The sequence below is a fragment of the Zonotrichia albicollis genome, chromosome 1, assembly GCF_047830755.1.
Source record: "Zonotrichia albicollis isolate bZonAlb1 chromosome 1, bZonAlb1.hap1, whole genome shotgun sequence".
NCBI classification, from domain to species: Eukaryota; Metazoa; Chordata; class Aves; order Passeriformes; family Passerellidae; genus Zonotrichia; species Zonotrichia albicollis.
The window spans coordinates 127,611,104-127,637,397 of record NC_133819.1 but is presented as its reverse complement, the minus strand read 5'-3'; the positions used below and the strand labels follow the sequence as shown (position 1 = coordinate 127,637,397).

Genomic DNA, 26,294 nt, shown 5'->3' with positions numbered 1-26,294 from the left:
ATGCAAAATGAATTTAGACACTGAGCAGAATATGATAACTATTTTTTGCATGGTTTTCATAAATTATGTTCACACTGCTTTTGTGATATGTGAAACACAGAAGCTTCCAAGATTAAGAAAAAGCATTTCTTAAATTCAATGAAGTATCTCCACTGTGCCTCCCTCTTTCTCACTCCACTGAAGAAGTCCCTCTTTTCAGGAAGTCCGTCACATTTCTTGTCAGTCATTTTTCAATACAGTATGGATCTTAAATTTATCAAACTATTAAAATGATAGCAGTTTAACATTTTTATACATTTTACAAAAGTTTAGTACTTAATATTATGAATGCCTCCTTCTGTTTGATCTGCTTTGAAAGTTTGTGAAGGATGGTTGTACTACCATTTAATGCAATTTTCCATGAGAGAAATACATTTTTCCTGGAAAGTGTTGTAGAGTCACATTTTAAGAGAAAAAATTGCAAAACTGAATTAGTGCATAAATCAGAGAAAATATTTATTTACAGACATGTAAAAATTATGTTACAACATTTTAAAGAAAACTGTAATGAACCATCAATCTGCTCTAATGGGCAAACAATGTTTCAAATCTAAATTGCCGTGGCACCAATTAAAAATAGGACTGCTAACAAGATTATAGTTATCTACATATTTTAAGTACAGTGATTTTTCAGAACTAAAAATAGACCTACAGAGAAAACTAATAGGAACTGCAACAATATGTAGTACAAGGGTTTACAAAAGTAAAAATATTTTTTCTTGATCCAAACTTTAAAGCTTTTTAGTAAACATTTTCCATTCATGCAGCTGCCCATGTTTGAAACAAACATCTGAAATACACAGAGCATATATATCTGTGTAGAAAATGAAGTGGTTTGATTCAGGACTGTCTGTAAAGGATTTTATGACTGTTGACGGTCCAAACTGATTGACAAGATCTTTTATGTTTCTTATTCCTCTGTATTGCAAGGGACGAGCGATGTTGAAAAATCCCACAATTGACAAAACTTATGTCAAACAAGTAACAGGTGATGGCAAACAACACCGAGCATACTGCAAACATGGACAGCAGAGAACAAGTAAGCTCTGTTGAAGCCACCAGCATCCTCTTGAGTGATTTTAAGCAAACATGCCATTGAGAAACCTTGCTAGTAATAGGCTGCATGGGGTAACAATCTTCTGGCTTGCAAATGAAATAGTGCCTCAGGGTGTCATCAGAGATGACTTTCATGTTCAAAATATATTCAGGACCTAAGCTGTGGTGTGAAACAGTGTCAACATTATGATTGTGCAATCATTTCTGTGAGTTTATACTGTAAGAGTAATGACTATAAAGAATGTGTGAAAATCTCAGAGTGCTTTCTGTGCTCATTTGGAATGGAGGTGGTGAAGAGACAATATACCTAGATGTTTCTCATATCTAGTTTATTAACACCAATATCAGAACTGATCTCCTTGAATGATTTTCTGCGTCTTTTAAGTCAGCCAACAGTTTATGTGATTTAAATGCCTCTTGAGCTGCTGAAGTTCGGAGTTCCTTATTTTTTAACTATCAGCTGAAGGCAGAAATCCCAAAATTGCAATTCTGTTTGCATTTTTGCAGTTAAAAATGTTCATAACCCATATTAAGAGATAGAAAATTGAGAAGTATTTCACCCTCTGATTTGACCTAACATTTCACTTACAAGGAGCACTATTTTTTCCTGCACTTTTCTTGGAGATTCAGCCCTGATAAACTCTGAAGCTGCAGTTCTTTATGCTCAGGTGTAACTACTTATACTAGTCTTTCCTTTTTAAGGAGCTGGGTAACACTCAGCACTTATGTAAACCATATAACTCCACATACAATAGACAAAAGCTAAATTTAAGGTACACAAACCTTAATTGAGAGTGCAATGTCACATAGCTACCTAGTGAAAAAAATTCTCACTCAGTAATAGGCAATTAAAATGTATGCTTTGCTTCCAAATTTTTGAAAAATATCAGTCCTTCTTTGTTGATGATCCCCATGCCAGAAACTTGACCAGAGACCTTGAGCTCCCACCAGCTTACATCCACACTACTTGAGGTGAACCTGTCATCTCAGAAACTGCTTTTTAAAACAGAACTTTAAAGTTAGATCTTTTTAAAAGTCTCTCTGGTACCTTTTGTTTTCTCTTGTTTTCAGCCTACAGAGAATGTTTGAAAGGGCAAGGCAAGAGTTCATTTTTGTAGTGCTGGATGATCTGAAATAGCAAGTACCCCAGTCATGGAGCTCAGTGATCAGGGCTTAACACTGCAGACTGGGTCTGTGCTCCATTTGACTGTGTAAGATACTTCCTAAATTAATGTCTCTCCCTCTTGGGAGACTGTAGCTAATAAATAATTTATTTACCCTGCAATCACTTTAAAGACGTCTCTTTCTGTATGAGTACCATTCACATAAAGATGTGGATGAATAAATACATATTCCTTGTTTCATGTCATCTGCAATGTTAAAGAGGTCTGACTTTGGGATGGTGAACAAGTTGGTACTTTTCTAGGGGATGAAGTCCTTGTGCCCATATGCTTTTTTTACCTTTAATGTCTCAGTAACACAAGAGAAATAATGCATCCATTCTGTTTTGAAGGGAAATATGATTTATTATAAAATTCTATACTGGGATTCTCCCCACATCTGTAATAATTAATTATTCCAACTTCAGGCTTTTAGGAGGGCCTTAGGATTTTGTGGTTGGAAAGACTATTGCCAGAAAAGAACCCAAAAAGTAATAAGTAGACTAACTCAGGCTGTCAGATATTGGCAGGCTATAAGTAATTTTTCTGGCTAGACAGGAGGCTGACTGACTTTCCATATGGTAGCAACAAACTGCCTTTAAAGATTTGTAAGAACAGCTGTAACAACTATCTGATGAATGGTATCACAGAGAGGGCTTATCTGAAGAAGAGGATTTACAGGAGGATGCAATTTACAGTTTATCAAGAATTGCTCTCTTATTTTGACATTTTCACTTTTTAGAAGCTATTCTATTACCAAATGTAATTATTTCCAATGACAAATAAATTGAATAAAATAATGGGAAATACCATACAATGTATTTAATTGTGGCACTGATCAAAATGGTCTTGTTTGAACTAAGCAGTAAACAAAGAAGTGCAATATCACCTGACTCTAAATATGGTAAAACAGTAAACGTGCTAATCATAAAAATAGCTTTTAGAAATATACATTTGTATACAGTGTTTTCCACACCTGTTAAATACGTCCTTCATATTATTATGATACAGTACATTGGCCTTTAAGACATCAAAATTAAAAAAATAATACCAATAATTAGCCAGAGAAAACCACATTTACAATCTAAACCATAAAAATCTGACAATTGTACAGCTTAGAACATATAAGAAATGGAGTTTCTAATATTTGAACAATAATGTCCATTTTAATAAGTAAATTGAGTTTCATACAAATTGAGTCAAAGGTGTTGTCAGCCAGTAAGAAACTGCAGTTCACAATTTTCTGTGGGGAAGTCAGAGTTTCTCTTCTCAGCCTTCAGGGGGTTCACACATAACATTTCATCACTTGATCTGTAGAAACTGAGAACGAAATGTTGGCTTTAGTACGAAAGCATAGAATTTCTTCCAAGAGAACCTCAAAAAGAAACCAAGACAGCTGGGAAAAGAGCCAAGAGGACTATGACTTTTTTTTCACAAATCAAGCAAATATCAATGTCTATAATGCTTTCCCACCTTAAACCATCAAAGGTTAAAAGAAGAATAGTGCTCCTGCAGCAGTGGGCAGTCAGGACTGTGCAACAGTCTTGAGTTGACTGTATGGCCCAAAATAATAACAGCAAATCAAACTAGAGCTATTGAAGCTGAAGTATAGCTCCCCTCAATAATGCTATGCAAACAACTCCTGAATAATTTCTATTTTAGCAGCAGGAAATAGAATAATGTATCTTGGCGGCTTTGCAATGAAGTGCTTTATTTGCATAATAGCATTCAATCTAAATAAATTGCATGTAGAATTCTTTGCTTCAGTCCCATCATGCTATTTATATAGCTTACTCCATTTCCATTGGCTGTGTGCTTTCAGCAATGCCTACGGTTACCAGATTGATGGATTTTTCCTCAGTAGTTTCCCTTTTACTTTGCCTATTTTGCTATTGTTTTTGTGTACCTGCCATAGGATATAACTAAATATCCTTTGGGATCTTTTGTTGCTTTATCAGCCACATCGTGAAAATGCAAAAGTCCAGTGTAGCCAACACTTTTAAGGTCTGTTCTTCCAGAAGAGGCTGGAGTCAGGTTGCATCTAAATATCTGAGTCCTGCTATGTGACCCATTAGTGCTAGCAGCTCCAAGTAGGCATTGAGTGATGCTGCAGGGAAGCATAATGCACACCAATAATGCACACCAGCTCCACCTACCCACAGGGAAACTGACAACACTTTCCTAATTGCATCTGTTTGGAAAGCTGACACTAGAGAATGTTAGCAGAAGTAGATGGTTTCTTTTTTTTGAAGCGAAATTTTCAACCCAAGTTTAAAAAAAATGTTGACAGGAAAAATATTTTCAGCCAATCTTTTCTGCACTTTTTTTTTTTTTTTTTTGTGGGGGGGGTGGAGTCTATCTTGTTTTATAACTGAAAAAGGAAACAGCTGATGAAACCTGGTGCACTTCTGATCAAAGGCTGAAAAGCTCCCAGATGTTCTTTTCAGCCAATTAAAATTAAAATGTTAAAATGTTAAAATTTACATTTACTGGAAACCTGGTTTTCCAGAAACATCCAAGTCACAGCAGGACTGGGCTCCTGACCTTTGAAGAAGTCAGGCATCAGATTTCCCCTTCACTGCAAAGAGAGCACCAGATCTGTGCTTGTGGTCTTCACAGGTAACCAGGATTAGGGAGACAAGTTCGTGTGAGAGATCTCAGAATTTTCTTCTTTAAGTTAAATCATCCAGAAACTATTATTCTCTATTTGCACAGAGCATCTCTCATGTTTTAGGTCTGATCCCTAGAGAGACTAGCTATAATAAAGACCTTTAAATTCTTCCCTTAAGTGTAAGAGGGGCTTAATGGTTTTTAACTAGCTATTCATCTTAGAAGGAGTAAAAAAAAAAATAAAATCTCACTCTACATCCTATTAGCTCCAAAGAGAGTTACTCTTTTCTAGTCTTTTTTTCAACTATGCTTTGCTATTCCATTATGCCATTATAAGAAGCAACAATTTTGAAAACAATGAGGCAGATTTTCAAGTTATTTATCAAAGCTTTTTTACCTTGCCATAAACCTTTCAGGCCTTTACCTGTCACAGCACTAAAGAGCTTCATTAGGTTGCTATTGTGAAACATTAATGTTGCTAACCATCTGGACCCAAGTCACCAATGCTGCTTTGCTGTTGGTTGGAAACAGTGATAAAAATTTAGCAACTCCACCACTGCAAAATATTCCTGTGCTCTTCCTTCAGTATATGGTTTTACTATTTCTCTCTCACTAGAAATAATGGTAAAGTCTGAGAGGAAACATTAAAATCTGAAAGAGCCGAACTTTTATTTTCCCTGTAATGACAGGAGTCCAGGGCTATGATTAATACAGAGTAATTCAATGCTAATTTCATCCCATTTCTTTCTTCTGAATAGTGTGCCATTTATCATCTACCTTTTTGGCAGTGCTGATGATATTAAAAAACCCTCATGATGACTAGTGGGCTTTTTAAATTTTTTTTCATTTCTTTCCCTTATATATAAAAACATCTCCTGACACAACAAGGATGAACTGAATTACATTTAAGCCAGTAATAAGGCTTTCATTTGATGTAGTTCTAACAGAAAACCACTTTAGAAAGTGTGATTTGAACATAATGCATTTTAAGAATTGAATAACTCAACTGAGCATGTAGACTTGGCATCCGTAGACAATATCAAAGAAATTCTATATACTGTCCTAATTGCTATCATAATCTCTGAAAGAAAGATGGAGAGAGTTTATGGAATATTTATTGGTTCATTTTCCATCTGAAATTATTTCTGCTGCGTTTTTCCCTATCTGGATTGCTTTTTGAGCATGAGGTATTGGAAACACTCTTCTTAGGCATAACACTGTATTTCAGTTTTCCATAAATGCTATTGCTACTGTTGTTATAGTTCTAGTATAATCCTTCTGGCATTTTTGCCAAATTCAAATTCTACTAGATTAACTTAATTTTAACTATACACATTGTATATAACATGGGAAAGTCAAAATTAAATTGTTTCCTTCTCACAGGGTTTATGGGAAGAGCATTCTGGGTAAATGTACAGGAATAAATCTTACTGTATGAGAGGGTAAATTCAGCATATGTTTTTGGGAGGGAGCATTAGGAATGTGCTATGACTAAATGACACAAAAGATGTACATGATTAACATCTTACCTTGTTAAGAAAATGCTTAAAGAAAAGTCCCACAGAATATAGTTGTTACAGACTTCACCGTGTGGCTTACCCCACAATAAGAAATAAGAGCATCCAAAATACAGACAGATGAAAGACATTCATCTGAAAAAATGCATCTGTTTTTAAAGAGTCCTTTGCTCTGGATGGCTTTTATGATCAAATCAATCTTAGAAACTCTCAGAAAACGCAGCTACAAAGAGGATGGATAGGTGATGGTTGACGTATACATGTGAACTTGCAACCCAAAGCCTCAAGTGTCCTTCCTCTTACTCTCCTGTCTCTTTTTCCTTGCCAGACAAACCCATTCTCAGGACGGGAATTCTCATTTTAATAACTATAATGGAGGCATCTGAAGCTACTGCTGACCACTGCTTGGTAAAATTGCACATGTATCTCTTGCAGGCTCCTCTTGAGTAGGAGACTTGATGCTTGACAACTTTCTAGGTTTCTGCTGGTGTCTGACTATGCTTTGACAGAAGGTTATGTGACTGCCATACATCACTTTCTGCAAAACAACGGCAAGCTCCATTAAAATGCAGCAGGTACACTCTCCTTTCACTCCCAATGCTGGCCCTCATTCTTGTGCTACCTCAAACTGCAATTGTAGCACAACTGCTTTCATTACATCTGATGTTCATTCCTAATACTGTTATCTGTGCAACTGAGAGTTCTGAATCCAAGTCTACAGATGCTGCTCTTTTGTCCTCGAGGATAGCATACTCTGTTTCATCTTTAACAATTTATTTTCATTATGAAATGCACTTTCTGGACAGCCAAAGAGATGAAAAATGGAATCTGCCTGTAGAGCAGGCTTTAAAAGAAAAGGCAGAACAAACACAAAAAACAGCCAAAACTTAGTTAGCCATTATTGATCTAGATATTTATGTAAAATGAGGAAAATCATAATGCAGTACACAAAGTAGTAAAGCAATTTGCCATTCTGTTTATTAGCTATGTCTAACTCAAGGCAATATCCTCCTTTTCTCTTAAGCAGGCATTCAGAATGAGTAAAAAACACTGTAATTTATATTTGTAAGGTACCATGGGGACATGCACATTTGTTGGCTTTTACACAGCATTCTTCATCATCAGTGGGAAGCCATGAAGAACAAGCAGAGTTTACCAAGGAACACTGAATTTGTATTAGCTATCACATTGACTTCACAGCTGTGTTCATTTGAGGTACACCTTGCACTTTGTCCCTTGATTTAAAGCATAAAATCTCTAACTCAGTAACAGTCATAGAAGTGGTTTAGTTTAATGCCCCCATATGAAATGTAAATGCTCAGTTCAGTATGTGTGAGCAGGGGAACATGAATGTGTATCACACTTTTGCTGCTTTCAGTTGGAACCCTTGCAAAACATGAAAAACAAAATGATGGCAGTGATGCAAAATTTTTTGTAATGAACTAGTGATAGAATATTCTCTGCATTTAATAAATAGAGTGATTGTACAGTTTGATAAATATTAATAAAAGATAAATAAAAGAATGACTTGCACCTTCTTTAAACCCTTCTTCACTTGATGAAACCTAATCATTATGTTTTTGACTCTGCCAATCATACTTTAATTGCTAAAAACATTACAGAATTGTTTTTCTGTTCAGTGAACAGCTTAATTGCTTTGAAGTGCTAGTATTTATGTGAGTACTTGTGAAAATGATTGTTTTAGTCATCAGTGAAAACAAACTTCTATCTTCTCTGTATTAAAATGCTCTGTTTCACTTGTTTGTCCAATAAAAATCAGCAGGAATAATAAGATAGCCCTATCAGATACTGATTTCTCCCCTAGACCATCATATCTTTTCTTTCTCAGAGTCCAGGCAGAATTGTGACAAATGCTTTTGATTGTAGTGGTGGAGACAGGATCCAATATTTGGAGAGTGCTAGTGAGGACACACTGCAGCTGAGATGATGGTCAGGTGTGAGACTGAAGGAACGACTTTGGGAATAGAGTCAGCATGGTCATTAGAGAGCTTGAGTGGGGCCATGAAGGAAAGAAGTGGATCTTCCCACTTTTTTTAGGCTGTGTGTTTTTCTCCTGCTAGACTGCTTTTGCAGCAAAATCTTCCTGTGCAACGTCCTTTATAGCAATAGGAAAAGACTTAGGGACTAGTAGCACAGTTTCTGGTGACAGTGGGAGGGATCTGAAGCTGGAAGCATGGAGTCTTCTGCAGAGTGTGGCATGGGCCAGGATCTCCAAGCAGATGTGGAAGAGGTTGGATGGTGGGGAGGTGGTGCTTTAGCAGACCTCACTGCCCTGAAGTCTTTACCAGAATTTTACCAGATCATTACCAGAATCTTTACCACATTGCTACACCATGGTGAAACTGTTCCCACCAAACTCCCATTCCTGCTCTCTCTTGGCTGATAAAGCCAATCCAAATACAGTAATGAATCACTCCCTTATGCTGTCCACAGAGTTCCCTCAGCCCATACCTATGTGCCTTGAGGGACACTCAACACCTTATCGGGATCTAGTGCCAAATAAACTAGAGAAAATAATGTTACGCCTTTGTTTATCCCTGCGTATGAGTGGCTATTCATAGCAAATTCCCAGGGCTGTGGCTCTCATTAGAGATCCCTGGGTGTTTCTGTTTCTTGGGACAATGCCTGCTCCTGAGTCCTATCATGGTGCATGCTAAGTACTCTACTTTATCATCTGAATGCTACAGAGAACATGCTTTTAAGTTACAGGGTGGTGTAAAAAAAGCTGTAGACTAAAATTCCTACTGAATTAATCTCTGCTTAATGTGAGGAGTAGGAATTCTCTAGTGTGAGATTAGGTGGTCCAATTAGTATTAATGGTCATGGCAAAAGTTCCTGTCCTACTAATGTCAAGGGTACTGTTTTGAACACACAGTTTAATGCATAAAGGAACTACTAAAACTTGTACCCTGAGGCAGTTTAATATGTCTACATTTTAGAAATGTGTTTTTAAAATAAATTAAAGTAGGAGCTTACAAGAAGAATTGCCTTAAAGTAATTATTCAGAAAGCCCCTAATAAACTTTCTCACTATTTCCAAATTAGAGTTTAGATAAGTATCAAAAAACAAAGACCATTCATTCCAGGCAAAATAATTGTAGGCAATGACAGGAATAAATCTCAATGTGTTGAGATGAGGAGTGCTCTGGCTAATCAATTGGAGATTTTTCAGGTACTTGGAGGCAGAAGTTTTACTCAACTGAGCAACCAAGGCATAAAAAAAATAGAAAAGAAATGGGAAGGAGGGAGTGCTGGAGGAAGATGTTGGAAGCATATAACATGAGACAGAGATACTGGGAAAGCCCAGAGTAAACCATAGGAAGTAGGAGTGGAATGAGACAAACAATGCAAAATTAATATTTAAATGGTGGCAGAATAATGAATTAAGACAGTCAATTGAATATACAGGATGTAGACTTATATGCTTAAAACTGTCATGGGTGAAGGTCTTGCTGTGGCAGTGTGATGCAGGTGGAAATGGCAATAAAAGATGGTCCTATTTAAAACAATTTTTTAATTTTTATTTTCCTGCCTAATGCCTATTTGAATGCACAGTGCACAGTAATGCATAAAATGTTGGTTTTCTGAGGATTTCAAGAGACATGAATTAAAAAAAAAGTTAGAAAGCATAATGTTGGACTTGGGTTCAAATTGTGGTCTGCAAATGGTGCAGAATCTCATAATAGCTGGGAAAGGATTATTATAACCCTGCAAAGAGGAAGCAGAGAAGAATTTAGCCTTTTCATTCTCTATTTATTTGGTCTGGAAAACACTTTACTTTTGAAAGACTACATAACTGTAGTGTAATTTTAGATATCAATAGCAACAACAATTTGGAAACTTCAGACACACATAGCAGCGTGACAAGCTGGATAAGTTGGTATTTGATTAACTTCCAAATCTTTATTTTGGCAGACTGAGCTTGTCTTATTCTCACTGATTGCTTTTTTTTTTGTTGAAATGGCAATTACACTTCTATCACCTTCTAAATAACTTCCCTTTTCTGAGGTGTGTAAATGCTTATGTATGGATAAATTCAATCTGCCTTTCATGTTTTGATATTAATCATGCAGAAAATCTTCTTAGTACACATTTATATTTACTAAAAAAATGGAGACCTTTTGGAGAAATTGAGGCACTAGCTGTAGTGGCTCTGCAATTTGTAATGAAAAAAGAATTTACAATTTTGCCTTTTAGTATGGAAAAATAACAATCTTTTGGCTTTTCAATGTCTGCACCTCTTTACTTGAGTGAAGGATTTCAACAGAAAAATGTTTCCTTTGAGAGTTTTCCATTCAGCATTTTTGATGCTCAAGGTTACTGATAAAGCCTGTGAAATGAGTGCTTTTTAGGGGAATTAAAACTATTTATTTTCAAAGACTGAAACACCAGGGAAAATGTGTCATGCATGACAATTGCTCAATTTCAGTTAAATCTTAGAATTTGATGATTAAGCTGATAGACTCAAATCCATAGCACAGACCCAATGGCTGTCTTGAGCTTTTCCAGAGCATTTCTGTGTCCCAGTGAATGCCTAGAAAACATCAGTGTCCCCCTTCTCATCAATCACTTTCCCAACAGACCTCATACTGCTGATTTGGTGTCTATACTAGGTTACTGCTCTGATGCTTATTTCCCCTGTGCACAGATGGGGATGGTTGGTTGTAAGTGATGGGTGAGCAAAACCCAGTGCAGCACCTTCAGCAAGTCACCCAGATTTTACCAGAATCAGCCAAAGCGCAGGGAAGTGAAAGAAGGGCTGCTACACCAGAATTAGTTAAAATTACACTGGCAAAAATATTCATGGGTGGAAACTAAAATCAATCTTCTTATTTAAAGTGTTGAGTTACTTCAATTAATTTCTGATCTTTCCTTTTCAGCCATAAGGTACAGCAAAAAGCCTGTGATATTTTTTAGAAGTCATCATCGTCCTCACCTGTAAAGGAATCCAGGTTTGCTTCTAAGAGATGGATGTTTGGCTGTCCTTGTTTCTGCACTTCACTCAGAGGTTGACTCTATGCTCATAAATTTTGGGCCAGCAAAATCTGTGGAGCTAATTTGGATCTACTTAGACTAAATAAAAATAATGAAGCTACTAATACTGAATATTAAGGTCAACTACATTATATCAGAGAAGAGTTCATCTTATTTAGGCAAATATTTTGTTTACATGTCTAAGAGAATTTTTGGCCTGATCTGACAGCATTGTTTACCTCTGATTAAATTCACTGAGTGGTGTGTGATTTTGTTTTGTTTTTAAGTTGGAGGCAAAACAGATGTTTTTGATGGAGCCTGAGCCATGAAAATTAAATATTTGCTGTCTCAAAATTATCAAGCACCATGACTATTTTATTAAATGATGACTGAGACTTCAGGCAGGTCAAGACAGATGGCACGGTGCAATGAAAAAAGTAAGAGATTCATTGAAGAATATATAGCCTGTTCAACAGATATTTTTCTTTATTGGAAATAATTTAATTTTTGTAAGTTTAAATAGTTGGGAATGCTCCTTTCTTACATGTCAAAGAAGGGCATCTGTTGGTCTGACCTCAGAAAGAGGTGATAATTCTACCTGCACATTCAATCTTCTGAGACACATTGCCTACCACATGGGGTCAGTGTCAAAGCTGAGAACAGGACACAAAATTCCTGATCCTACATACTTTCCTTAAAAATGAGATAAATATAAGAGAAACCCATTGTTTTTAAGCTCTTTTTCATCAAATCCATAGGATTCTAATGTCTGTAAATTAAGTATATTATTATCAATATTATTTATAACAAGGTTTTAAAAGTTTCATGATTTTAAGTTTTGAGGATTTTTAAACTGAGAACTAAATGATCTAGAGCAGATTCAGAGGAATAGATCTGAATGCAATAAAATTAGTTTGCTTATTTGTTTTACCAAAGTGCAATTACAGACAGGAAAATCTAGTAGAAAGAGACACAAAATGCATTATAACATTGCCTGCATTTTCTGCAGGTTCCCATGTGATATGTACTGGATAGGATTTAAATAATGATGAGAAAAACATTATGTAGTCAGTCATAAACCAGTTAAAACACTGAACACCACTTAGGAAATCTTCCTCTGATAAATTGACTGCCAGGAAAAATGGGGAGGAGGGGCAATGGCAAGGTCCTTCCAATGACTCATGTAACACTGGGTGAACAGCAAACACCTCTACTGTGCTACTGCATATATTAAATATAACAAAAGGGCATGGCAGGAAGTTTCTTACAATTTTTGATTTCATTGCATGCTTTTATTACTTTCTCCATTTTTTCAGTCACAGTTTATTAGATTTACTGCAGCTTTGGAAGGTACAAGGAATTAGTATCTGTCGGGTATGGTGCCCTAATGACTTTCTTAAGTTGCTCAAGTACAAACATCTCTGATATTTATCAAGTGAACACAATCTTTTACCTGTTCATTTGTCTTAGAGATGAAGAACATAATGTTTCTCAGACACTGAAGGCAAGATTTCAATGAATGGTAAGCTCAATAGAAAAGACAAAATTTTGCATGGTTTTAGTGATTTTTAAAGTAAGCTGGATAAGATTTCTGGCACAACATTGCTTTAGCCATTGCCATTGATTATAAGGGTTGTCCTTTATTTTCTAAGTAGTCCTGTACAAGTGCATTCAGAAAGCTACAAGTTGTTAGAATAGCTACTGAACTTTTCAACAAGCCTAGTCAGTTTAATTTGGCTGATAATAGAAGAGTCAGTCTTGTCTGTCCTGATGCTATGGACTGAAAAAACAGGCATCTAAATGGACAATGAAAAATCTTGTTTAATTACAATGATAAATTAAGTAGTATCAATACTATCACACAGATCACACAGTCACATATTTGATTAATCTTGCTACTTGAAACTGGGTTTAAACTAGATGAAATTAATCAGAGAAATTTTAGTTCTTTTTCTTTAGATTTTATTTTACTTTCTGCTGAGTATTTTCATTGTTGAATTCAATACAAAATAATTAAAGCAAAGAAAGTGTCAAAGTTTCACACAGATTTGCTATTTATTTTGCTTTAGCTACCTATAGAAGGGATGTGATGCATATGATCAACCTTTTTACCAAGCTAGTTGGAATTTGGTTCAGACTCTGAAGGAGGTAAAGGCCTGAGCCATAGCCCAGACAGCCAAGAACTCCTCTAGATGCAATCTATTCTCTGAAGAGCCACAAAGGCAAGGAGTGGCCCAGGGAGCATTGACATGGGTGATGTTGGAACACCCACCATGCAATTAACACATGAGAAGCAGGTAGCTTTTCAAAGTCTCACTTATCAAGGAACAAAGAAAGTTGTGGGTGCAGGGAGTCTCATACAACCCTTTCCCATTGCATGATTGTGACTGCACTATATTCCACAAATCTGACAGCCTAAAAGGGCCTTCTTTGAGCTGTCCCAGCCGAGCAGCCTGGCTATGGGGAGTGGTTTCCCCTTGAGGTTGGAAGACAACCTCTCAAGGTTACTTCTTGAAGCAGACAGACCATTTACCAATGGCAGATGTTTGGGATGTGACTGGTATTATACAAAACCTTTTAGTATGGTAACTAAGCATGATTTGTGCTTTGGTGGTTTTGAATCATTGTTCAAATGACTGTGCTATACAGTACTACAGTGAACCTTGCCACTGAACCTTGGCTAGTTACTCTTCTACAACATCATATTAAAACCACTTTTGCTAATACCTTTGATAGTGTACCTGTAAGCAATCTAAATCACCCATTTGTGATAAGAGGGAAATGTTTTTGATGAGCTTTAGCCACAGCACTAGTTGGTTTCATTGATTTAAATGATAATGTCATCAAATTCTACAAGAAATATAGCTATTATTATATCATAATGGTTTTACTTTTGCATAATGAAAATCAGTGCAGCAAGAGGAATATTCTGAGTTTTATGTCTGTGGCAGTTTCTGGTATTAATATTTGAAACATTATTCTTTATCAGATGTTAGAAACAAATTTGACAGATTGAAAACATGCAGTGTGGAAGTGGAGAAAAGGACAAGAGTAAGAAATCAAATACCCTTGAGAGGTAAATACAACTGAAATATACTTAATAGAAAGAGAACTATAATTGTTGAAATAACTGCTGTAAATCTACCTTGTAACCCGAACTGGGCCTTTTGTAGTATCTGTATCTTTGGTTCTGAAATAATTTAATAAAAATGCCTCTTAAGACATCTCATTAAAGTTGACTCATTATTGTGGAACTCCCATCTAATAATGCTTGTCTGGCTTCATTACTTTTAGCACAGCTACACCAGCATAAAAACAATGCTGTGATTGTGAATATATCCTTCAAATTCCAACCAAGCACTAACCACTGTCTGATCTGAGTTATGACACCATAAATCTACTGTATTTGCATCACATACTCTACCAGAAAACAGTTTGCTGTACTGAATGCTCAACTACTGGACCACTACCATGCTATTCCTATTATAGTTATTTACTATGAAAGGCTGACAGTTTGATAGGAACCATTATTCTCAGGCAATGTAATACATATATGAGTGCTTGTGTATGATTCATTACAGTTAATTATTTTGTTGGTATTTTATTAACCATTGGCTAATGGTAAATAAATAAAGTGTTTTGTGTTTTTTTTTTCCAAATTTGTAATACTTCAGGCTTTCAGTGAAGTAACTTATAGCTACCTGATTTATTTACAAGGGGGCTGCAATGATTTGATCAGTGCTTCCTCAATGATCAATCAACACCCTTTGAAACCAATTCAGAGAAGATATATGAAATGTTCTGGGTCTGCACTGGGTTGTCCATGTGCTAAATCAGCAGAATTAGGGATCCATCAAGCATGCTAATTCAGAAATTTTCTTCCTTCAATTTTTCAGCCAGGCCGCTCAATATTAATGCCATTTCTATTAAGAAGGGACTTGTTATTGAGGGACTGAGGACAAGCTGCTGCTCAAATATAGTAACGTGTTGGACTGGGCTGTAAAGGTCACTTTTCTGTTTCCCCCTGTACAGCCACAGGGGTAAGAAATGGTTGTTTGTTTTCCTTCCCACTACTTACAATTTAAAGCCATGGCAGACACACAAGACCTGCTTGATATCACTGGAAATTTGTGTTTGGGTATTTTGTGACCTGCTTGTGATTTTTGTGTGAACTTAATTAAGTAAACATGAAGATCTTTCTTCATGAGAGCCCATTTTCCATAAAATGGGATGGGTATATTGTCTTCGTCACAACATTGTTGAGAGACGGTATAAATTAAAAGGAATGCACTAGGAAGGAACACAGGAATTTTAAGTTCACTGCTACTAGAAACTGTTCAGTGTTAGGAAGGGAATGAAAGTCTGAATTTTGGGTCCAGTAAAACCCAGGATAACCAACTGCCTGTTTTTTTTTACCTAAAAGGAGCAAAGGAAATAGACCTGAAGTTTTCAATCCCTTTCACTAGCTCTGATGGTCAGTTAAGTGACATGAATTGTAAAGTAAGCTCAGGAGCTACATAATGAACCAGTGACAATTTTATATATATATATAAAACTACAAAGTATGCATGCCCTTGTACAGGCAGGAGTGAGAGGCTGTGTGAGAGCATGTTGCACTTGTGGTGCACTTCACTGAGCAAGTTGAAGCCAAGCCTTTAACATATTCATATGTAGATGGGTCATGTTTCTGAGATCACCTTTCAAAGAACTCTTCAGTATAGAAATGCAGCAAAATTCTTTGGGAATTTTTCTAAGGAGATCCTTCAATCCAGAGTGTCTGAAACACTGGAGAGATTTACTGAGAGACACTTTTGGGCAAATAGTACAAAAGAGAATTTCTCAGGAGGTGGTATTTGATGACTGCCGCAGTGCCTTAAATGCATCCTGTCTTGAATTGGAGTTCAGGTGGGCAATCAAGTTACTGCTGCGTTAAATTTTTTCACACTTTAGCTGAGCCATAATGACTGGTTTTGGGCATGTCTTTAGTCACTGAAAATTACAATGCAAGCTTGAGCAACATCCTCTTCTATATGGTGGAGGAAGAAGGTATGCAGCTGTTGAGTGTGGTGTTTTGTGTGTGCAGCTGGTCAGACAACTGAAGGGTTCTTAAATCCAAGCCTGACTTAACTCAGACTGTGTCTTTTTTACACTTGATCTAGGCTGAAAGCAGGCATGTGGACAGCTGCCATCACTCAGTTCTGTGCAGTAACCTGTTCCTTCAAATAGACAGTGTGAATTTAGAGAACTGATCCTACCACCTAAACCCACAGCATACATCCTGCGTAGTCACTTCCTTTTAAGTTAGAATTAGAAATAAAGAAAGAAATGTCTTTTTTGAGCCCTCTGCTGCGAAGATGGAGACCCACATATATGGATTCAGAGGCTCCATTGTGGCAGCACCTAGACTCTGGCAGTGGGTGTGACCTTTTTGAATACCTCCCTATATTGACAGCATTTGGAGAACAGAATTCTGTTCTGCAAACATGTGGCAGGTTTTGGGAAATGACCAGGCAGAAGATTTACACATAAATCTGAAGAACTCACTTAAGGTTAATATCTAAATTTAAGTAATTTCCCTGTTTCCCTCTATTAATATTTTTCATACTAGCGGACTCACAATTAAATTTTTAAAAGCATTAGCTTTGCCCATTTCAATATTTTTTTCTATTTCCTCTGGTCTTAATGGTGAGAAAAAATATTTTCTTAATCATTGTCTTAAATTCCTTTAGCTCTATATTTGGAAAACATTATAGAATTCATTTCAAAAAAAGCCCTTTGGAGGATTTTTATTGAATTCCAAGTCCAATGTTACTATTTTATACAAAATAATAATGTTTTTCTTACGTGGAAAGTTTTTTCTTACTGTTGTCACATTTAATATGTTTAATTCTTAACCTTTCTTTTTTTTCTCAAAATATTTGTAACTGTCTCCATTCCAAAGTTATGTATTTGCTCTTAGTCCGCTTTCTTTCCTAAACAATTTAGGTTTTATAAAACAGAATAACAACATCTCTTAGGACTTGCTTTATAACAATCTTATATATCTATTTTACTTTTCAAAAGACAGAGGGCAATTTCAGATAAGAGGACACAGGATAGGTAGAAGCAGCCTGAATTGTCAAATATATCTACAGGGGTATTCACTGTATATTTGGTAGTATTGTTACTGTCTTTCCCTTTACAGAGCTATCAATGATTGGAGTAGGAGCTAAATCTTATAGGAATTGGCCAGTATATCTACATAAATATATGTCAGTATAAAACAGTCGAAATAACAATATGCATCAAAAACTGCCATTTTCATATCATAACTACAGGCTGATACTGCTGAATCTTTGGGTAAAAACTGTAGAGGAAATATACATAATTTATAGAAATCTCAGGGCATGGGTGTTTTCCACAATTTATAATTGCCTTTCTGTGGAAAACACCTGAGATTTCTTTGAAGCAATCCTTTGCTGAGCAATCCTTTATCCTATCCACTGCAACTTTGCATTCACTAATCTCCCTAGGCTTTGCAAAAGGAGGAAAGTGTCATTATCACATCGCAGCGGGCAGGAAAACTAAGGTGAAGTAGCCTCTTCCAAAACTTGATGGAAATGGCAAGGGAGGATGAAAGGGACAGGGACTTTGCATCAGTGACAATCTTAATTGTAAGCTTTAAAGTCTACAGTACCGCCAGTTTCTCAGCTAGAGGGTTCCAGCCTTTGGGAAGGTGGAAGGCATGAAGCTGACTTGCTCCACTGCCCTGGCATTGCACCAGGCTGCACCTGACCCTGACTGAGAGGACGAACAGAAGTCCTGTTCCTTGGCCTTTCATTGATACCATCATGTTGGGATGGGGGGATGCCAATAATGCCAGGATGCAATGCAGAGGCCAGCACTCTCCACATGCAGGGAGCTGCCTCCTCCCAGCACTCATGCACTTAGTGATGACAGGCAGAGAAACTGGAGTTGGTTCCCCACCCTGCCTTAGATGCGTGTCAGACCTCTGAGCTGTCTTTGGAGCTGTGTCTGCACTGCACTGTGCTTCAACTGATTCCATAACATGAATCTTGGAAAGGCCTTTTAACTTGGAAGCAGCAGTGTGCAAACGTGTCTGTGCCAGTTCCAGACTTTCACTGCTAATGAATTCTTCCTATGCTGCTTGCTTTATAGAGCCTTTCCTGCTGAGGCCTTTGATAGATGAAAATATTCTTCTGCTTTTTGTGTCATATAGTGTGGATATATGCTAAGTATGTCAAATCCACATGGTGAAATGACAGCACTGAGCAATCAGAGTGTAATGCACTGTATGTTAACATCCCCACTTAGTTGTCTGTAATGGGGAGTATGGTCCCTAATTAGTACAAAAACCACCATTCTTGTTAAACTCTGGTCTGGTTTATTTTAGCAATAAACCCCTATTGCTAAAATCACTTCAGTTGGTCTCACTCTTGGCCATAGTGGGAGTTTATATTTACAAGTATTTCTTAATTACAAAATTTCAACTCCCTACAAATTCAGAGTGGTATTTTCTTACAGACATCCCTTGTATCTAAAGAGGAGAACCTGTCTCTTTAAGAAAAAGGGATAATGTCATCTGTTCTCCATTGCATGTGAAAAAATGAGGGAATTCAGGTTTTAGTAGCTTCTTCCGGGAAAAATGCTACTCAGGGTATAGCAATTCAAATCTTGGGCTGGCTAACGGGACACAAACCTGAAAAAATTACAAGTAGGTTTAAATTCCTTTTGCAGTAAGCAGCACAAACCGCTGGTTATTCATATGTGCTGTTACTCCAGACTTGCTATTGATTCTGCTTGCTAACTGACTTCTGCTGCTTCACTAAAAGATTTTTACTGTACACACATGGTTAAATATTTTTTAAACGCAAGCAATGACAATGAGCAACAAAAGTTCTTTCAGCTCAAAGCAGAATAAGAAAGCCAGGATGGAAGGGAGAGTATTATAGAGGCTAAACCACAGTGACTGTTCCATTCCTATTAGGAATGCATAGAAAGGTATAAATCTCCTTTCCAAATATTTCTTAATGTTGCTCTAGAAGAACTTAGGAGTTTAGCATTGTAATGGTGCTAAATGAAATGCTTTTATTTCATGAAAGGTTTTTATTTCATGAAATGCTTTTATTTCATTTCTCAACGAAAAATCTTTCCATCAAAAAAACTTGTCTCTGCCAATACAGCCCACAGAGTACACACATGGAGACTCAAGACCATGGAAAGCACTTGTTTAATAATGAAAAAGTTCACTATTTTAGAATCCTATTTAATTTTGAAAAGCACTGGTTAAAGAAAAAGAGAAAATGAAAAAGTAGCACTCTACACTTTTACATGTATAAAATAATAAATGTAAACCAATTTAAACTGCATTTTATTTCCTTTCTAAAATTACCAAATGCAGTAAAATATATTTTTTTATTTCTCCTCAGAGGCTCCTATGCCTAATTGATATCATAGTGTATGAGGAGTATAGGTCTGGGCACTAGTTACAGAACATCACAGTGCTGCTCTGAGCTTATCTTAATCCAGACTGTTGGTTCTCTGTGGTTACTTGTAGGAACCATATAGACAGACAGGTCATGATTATTCCTTACCAGCTCATTGCTGCCATCCTCATCAAAATCCTCCTCTATCCCATCAGTCATATCTTCTCCATCCCCATCTGCATCTGGCCCTCCTTCAATTGGCTCTTCCGTAGAGTTATCTGCATTCTCTGATATGCATTCCTCTTGAATCAAATCAGCATTATCTTCCATTTGTTTCTTTTGGGCTTCTGTAAGGAAAACATACTCTGTGGAGATTCAGTAACCTTTCCTATTGGTGGCAAAGGAAAGTGCTCTGCAGAAGAAACCTAAGCTTCCATCTCCAGATGTGCTAGATTTGTAAAATTCTCTGTGATAATGTTTACCAGGCAAATATGATTGAAAACTTTTCTTTTAAAAATTAGTGCATAAATAAATCACAATATCAATATGATCATCTACCCCATGTATGCCATACAGTGGATGAAGGCTTGATTTGCCAGGAGATCCAGCTTTTCAATTTTCTGTACTTGATTTTGCCTTGGAATTCAATTGGCACAGTCACCAGATGTTTATTCATGAGCAGCCAATGAGAAGTACATAAATATCTATGCTCTGAGAAGCAGAAGGCTGTCAATTGCCAATAAATGAGTGAGAATTTGTGTTAATTTACTGTGAATATATCTTAACAGTCATACAGGTAATCAACAAATACTTTTAGACAAGTAAACATATTTTTATGGAGTAAAGTATCTGTTACTCATCATTGGTATAATGTGCTGAAATAACTGGAGAATGTCCCCCTCCAATCAACCAAATATTGGCTTCCTATATTTTCTGCAAAGTGGTAAAAAGAAAGGCCATTTCCATGGAGGCCTGAAGAATCTATTGTGTTTGAATTCATGAGAGTAGCTGTGTTGTTGTTGTTGTTGTTGTGACTAGGTATCGATAAACTCCTAGATATGCTGAAGAACTTCATCCAAACAGCAGAAGTCCAGAGAAAAATTGATGGAAGAATGACAGAGACTGGCTAGAAGAATGTTTGGAGGGATCAGAGTCTTATTTCTATGCATGTCAGGAACTTATATGAAACACTTTATGTACTCAGAGTGAATCAAGGCAGAGAATTGGTTGCATGCAGCTAGAAAAGTAATATCTTTTCAGTCTGAGGGTGATCAATGACAGAATTTCTAGAACAAAATATTTCTTCCTTTGTAAGACTGACTGCTCTGTAACACTAGTAGTTCATTACCTATGTTGTAGGACAACCAATGAATTAAGTGTTGCCTTGAAGCTCTATATTTTTGAAGCTCTATTATTTTTTTTTATCATAAGTTATTACCAGCTACACATGCTATTCAAATCTGATGGCATTTTTCTCTACCATAGTCTTAAACCGAGACATTTGTTTTACCTTTTGACTTTGCACATTTATTTTGCTATTTACATTCATCTCTTTAGCCTTCATTTGTCTTTTGTCCTTCATTTTCAACTTCTCTTACTGGAGAAACAGAAAAATTAAGCTTTCCTCCCTCAGTCACCTAATGTCTTCAGAAAGGTTCTTAGATTTAAAGAATACAAAGTCATCTTAGACTGCTGCTCTGACAGTACTGTAGTCATATATATTAGCAGAAGATTCACCCCGTGGAGCTTTATCTTCTATTGGTAAGGTGCTCCATACAATCCCATGCTAGTTAAAAGTGATTGTTTTACTTGCTTTATGCATAAGGAAATATGGATTGAATCACCTATGCCTTCTATATGTGGCCCTACCACTTCCTGTCTTTAGCCACTTCTGAGATCTCTCAGTTCTGGCAATGACAACTGAATCAATTTTGGTTAAGGCTTTTAAAACCAAGATTGTTGAATTGGGAGACAATACATTTAAATGGGAAACCATCTAAGATGCACTTGCTAAAAAAATAGGTCACTTAATTGTCTTAATAAGAACATAGACTGGGTTCTTCAGAGAAGGCTAAAATACCACCTCAGTACTCATCTCTTTTGGGCTCTTCTGAGAAGATAAACTCAGGAACCTAACTTTGAGCCTAATCTCTAATATTACAGGAAGAATAGTGTGGTGGTTTGACCAGGAAGGAGTGGGAATTCTGGGAAGCTGTGGTCAAACCAATGAAGGTTTTGGGTTTGAGACTGGCACCCGGTGTAGCCAGTGGGGTTTGGACACACCTCCGAGAATACACAGGGGTTAAAAGCAGGGCACTGCCCTTGGCACTCCCTCTTTTTGGACATCGCGGCGAGGAGATCAGATCTCTCCCCCCGTCCAGCCTTGCTGCTGGGCGGGGGAGGGGCGGCCATGCGGTAGGCCCGGGGCCTGGACAGAGGTGGGGGTTGAGGGGCTTTCAAGGATGGAAGGGTGGAGGAGCCCCAAGAGACATCGAGACATCGGGCAGCCCCCCCCCAGGAGAGCAGCCAGCCAGGAGGAGAAGGGGGGAGGAAGACTGCCCGGCCGGAGCGGCAGCGTGTGGGCAGTGTGCGTGGGAGTCGCTCCGGGACCGACAGAGACTGAAAACTTTTAACCCTTTCTTGCATGATTGGGGCCTTGCAAAAATGCTAATCCTCCTCGAAGCTGAATAAGAAGGACCTGGCCCGAAGAATGTGGAGATGATTGGATGGGGAGAGATGATTTGGAGTAGCCTTTTGGCTGGACTTTTTCTTGTAGCCATGGACTCAGTTGTTCCTGTGACACAGACTGCATTTAGGGGGAGGCAGTGCCTCAAAACCAGGAGGGTTCATTCGTGAGGACCCCCCGGCCCCAGGGGGTTGGAAAAATATGGGGGGGACAGATGTCCCAAAAGCAGAGACTGTGCCTTTTTGGAGTGAGACAAGGCATCCTTGAAAGACAACCCTAAAAGCAGCTCTGGCCATGTCTCAGTGGTGAGAGCACTGGGCATGGAAGGAACATGTCACAAGCGGCAAAAAGGACTTTTTTTTTCCCGGGCGGTGCCGAAGTGACAAGGAAGCATCCGAGGTTTCAGTGTGTTTCCAGGAGAAGCCTATGGAACAAGAAGGACTCCTTTCCTCTTCATGAACTGCAGTTTGAGTATACTAAAGTGTCGTGCCGGGCTGGGCAGTTGGTGTTTTTGAGAGAATGTATTGGATTGGGAAAGTCAGGGAGTGGGGAGGAGGAAAGTTTTTTTGTAAGGTTTTCAATTTCTTTTTTTTCTTTTCCTGTAGTTTAAGTAATAAAGTGTCCTTTATGTTTAAGTTGGAGCCTGTTTTGCTTATTCCTGGTCACATCTCACAGCAGACACCAGGGTGAGGCATTTTCATGGGGGGCACTGGCTCTGTGCCAGGCTCAAACCATGACAAATAGTCTCTATTTTTTTTTTTTTTTTAATGTCCACACAGTTTATTCCTAGCTTCTTCATTCAGAATTTTGCAAACAAAGGAGCTATTTCTACAGTAGCTATTTCTACAGTTTTCCTATGTACAGGAAATCCTATTTTCTATATTACCCCTATTGGAAAGGTTAGGAGTTGATAATAGAAAAAGCCAGAACATCAGCTTTTACTGCAAGAAGAGTTTTCATGGAGCTGTGGAGCAGTAACCGATAATGCACTGAGCTTGTCCAGCCTGTAACATCACATTCCTCCAGATGTAACAACTTTTAGGATTAAAAATTATTCCTCAGGAGACTGAGTCAAACTTAGAAAACCAAAAGAGCAAGATGATGGTTTGATTTTTGCTTTGTGCAAATGTGAAACAAATCCTCTCTCTGATCCCAGTCTTAGTGAGGCCACACCTCCTGGCAGAGGAAAATAAGAAATAACACTGCCAAACCATAGAGAAGGAACAAAATCATCTTATCATCTCCCATCTGACACTCTAAATGAAATAGTTCAGCTACTGATGTAGTTTACACAAATCTTTTTGGATCTGCAGACTAATAATCCAGACTGCATAACCCTCTTCATCAGCTCAGGAAACTTAAATGGAGTTCCATTCTTACTGGTATCTTTGAGGTGTTTTTCTCTTCACACCCTCCAATGAGAGGCAAAGCATATGAGGGATGGGTTCTGCACCTGATGTTTTATAACATCAATATTTTGAAAACATCTTTTAATATCTGATGATATTCATTGCATGTCTTCAGAAGCCATAAGACCATGACTCAATACCAATCAACATTCTTCCTTTTGACCTGATTTCTATTTAAATGAGACCACTATAGTCCTTTAGCAAAATTGAAAATTGAATATCAAAGTACAATGATCTGCAGATTGTTTTGCATAGAAATGGATTTTTTATAAAAACTTCCCATGGTAGCACAATCAGGAATATTTCAGTGCACAAGTGATTCCATGAAGTGCCTTGCAATTATGTCTTCACCAATTATACCAACTTTTATCAAACTCGCATAAAGCACAAAATAGAACCTAATGAATACATATTGTGCACAGATCTGAAAGAGATAATCACACTCTCTACTAATGATTTACCGTAGACTTGAAAAAAGCCCTCAACTTTGTGAGATAAACTAACATCTGGGGACTGGTCCTTGTCTGTCAACTTAGAAAATGATTGTAAAGAAAAGGTAGGTCATTTTTCAAAAAATATATATTTTTTTTAAGTTACTTGGGAACAGGAGACATCCATATCTAAATTCCTATTTTGACTTTGTCAGGTTTGTAACCCTCAACCGCTAATTCCAGTAATGTTTTAGACAGTCTTGATGGAATTCTTTTTGAGTCCTGATGGGCTTTTGGCTTCATGTAACTGACTGCTGTCCAGACAGCCCAGCAGCTGTGGGTTCTGAGGCAGAATTTATTTCACACCTTTCACATAAAATTCACAAAAAGGTTTTATCACAGAATGGAGTGGTGAAAAAAAAATTGAGTTTTTCATGAGATAAGGACTCCATGCTGACTCTCACAAAATCAACTCACTAATACAAAGCTCCTGTAAAAATATATATGTGATCTATAAGGACATAGCAAAGAAAATGCCATAGACAGGCATAAGAACTGGGTTTGTTTTTTATATATGCTGTGATGAAAATGCAACCTTATAACTCTCAGAATGACTTCAAAGTGCTGCCAGGTGAGATCATTCATCTAACAAAATTAATTATGCACTGACTTCATTAAATTATGAAGTAGTTTTGGATTTTTTCATTCCCAAGGTTTGACTAAAACCAAAACTTTTACGCCAGAAAAAAACTAAACTGGAGCTGCAAACAGTTTTACAAAGAGGCCCAAACTTCACTCAATAACTGAGGTTGGAAAATATCTCTGGGCTCTCCCAGTCCAACTCCTCTTCAAATCAGGGACAAACTCAAATTTTAGCACAGGTCCATAGGTCCATGAGCCCAATGAGTTTTGAATGTTTCCAAGGATGAAGCCAGTATGGTCTCTCTGGTCAACTCACTGTACTGCTTAGGTGCATCTCTTTTCCTTATATTAAACAGAATTTTTTCTTGCATCAGCTTGTGACTATTACCTCCTGCCTATTGCCCAGACAATAATTCTTGATATACACCATCTGTTAATACTTAATGTGCCTAGCACAAGCATTTCCATGGTCAGAAACATCCAGCCCAATTCTGTTCAGTCAGTTTTTTAGTGATGTTTGGTTTCCAGAGCAACTAGAAAGATTATTTTTTCCTACTACACCATTAAAAACTCTTAAATGATGATGCATGTTCTGTGAAGAATATTAATCTATTCTGCCAGTAGTTTACCTCAGAGTTGATGTACCTTGCTTCAGGCTCCATTAAGTACCAAAATTTCAGAAAACTTCCATTCTCTTTGGTCTGACTTGCTTGACTAGTAACAAGGTTCTAATTTAATTAATTCCACTAAAAACGGCTTTTACCTACCTGCTTCAGCTTTTTGCTGCTTTTCAATCTTTTCCAGTCTCCCTAACAAGGAGTCAATTTTTGTTTTGATTTGAGTTAATTCTTTCTTGATTGTTTGCAACTCATCTGATTTCACTGTGGAGAGATCAAAATGCAAAACATGAAATAAACTATATTTGTGGTAACATTATCCCCCCAAGCAAAACATGTTCTTTTTTTCTTTTCTGTTTAGTAGAAATTACACTCTCTCATTTTTGTCAATATTTTCAGAGATTTACCTTTTAAAATTAGCATTGTTAGTTAAAAATGCAGAATCCTAGAAACCACAGGATTCTAAGCCTTATTGGCAAGAATCCATGAAAGGTGTGTTGCTCAGTAATAGTAATTTCAGGAAAAACATCTCAAAAATATTTTCATAAATCCAAGTATTTTTTACTGAAAACCAGCCTATAGTGAAAGAATAATTCAAATATGATAGACCTGTCAAAGTCTTGCTGTGTTATTTTGCTGGACTCTTTTGTGATAGTATTGATAATAATAAATAGATCCCCTACAGTATGTATTTCTCAGCAAGAGTA

The 26,294-nt window shown here is 37.2% G+C and overlaps 1 protein-coding gene across 8 annotated transcripts in view; it reads right to left on the bottom strand.

Annotated features, from left to right (window-relative positions):
* Positions 1 to 470: 470 nt before the first annotated feature.
* The window catches only part of RALYL (RALY RNA binding protein like), a 378,947-nt gene continuing 353,123 nt past the window's right edge, over positions 471 to 26,294 (bottom strand). For 6 of the 8 annotated variants that reach the window (XM_014275804.2, XM_005479417.3, XM_014275801.2 and 3 more), the window contains 3 exons: positions 25,738 to 25,851; positions 19,971 to 20,149; positions 471 to 3,575 (listed from right to left, as the gene is read on the bottom strand). In XM_014275804.2, the coding sequence (XP_014131279.1) occupies positions 3,558 to 3,575; positions 19,971 to 20,149; positions 25,738 to 25,851 (311 nt within the window). In that variant the 3' untranslated portion in view covers positions 471 to 3,557. The remainder of the gene's footprint in view (positions 3,576 to 19,970; positions 20,150 to 25,737; positions 25,852 to 26,294) is intronic. The other 2 variants (XM_074553290.1, XM_074553295.1) reach the window with 1 other exon arrangement.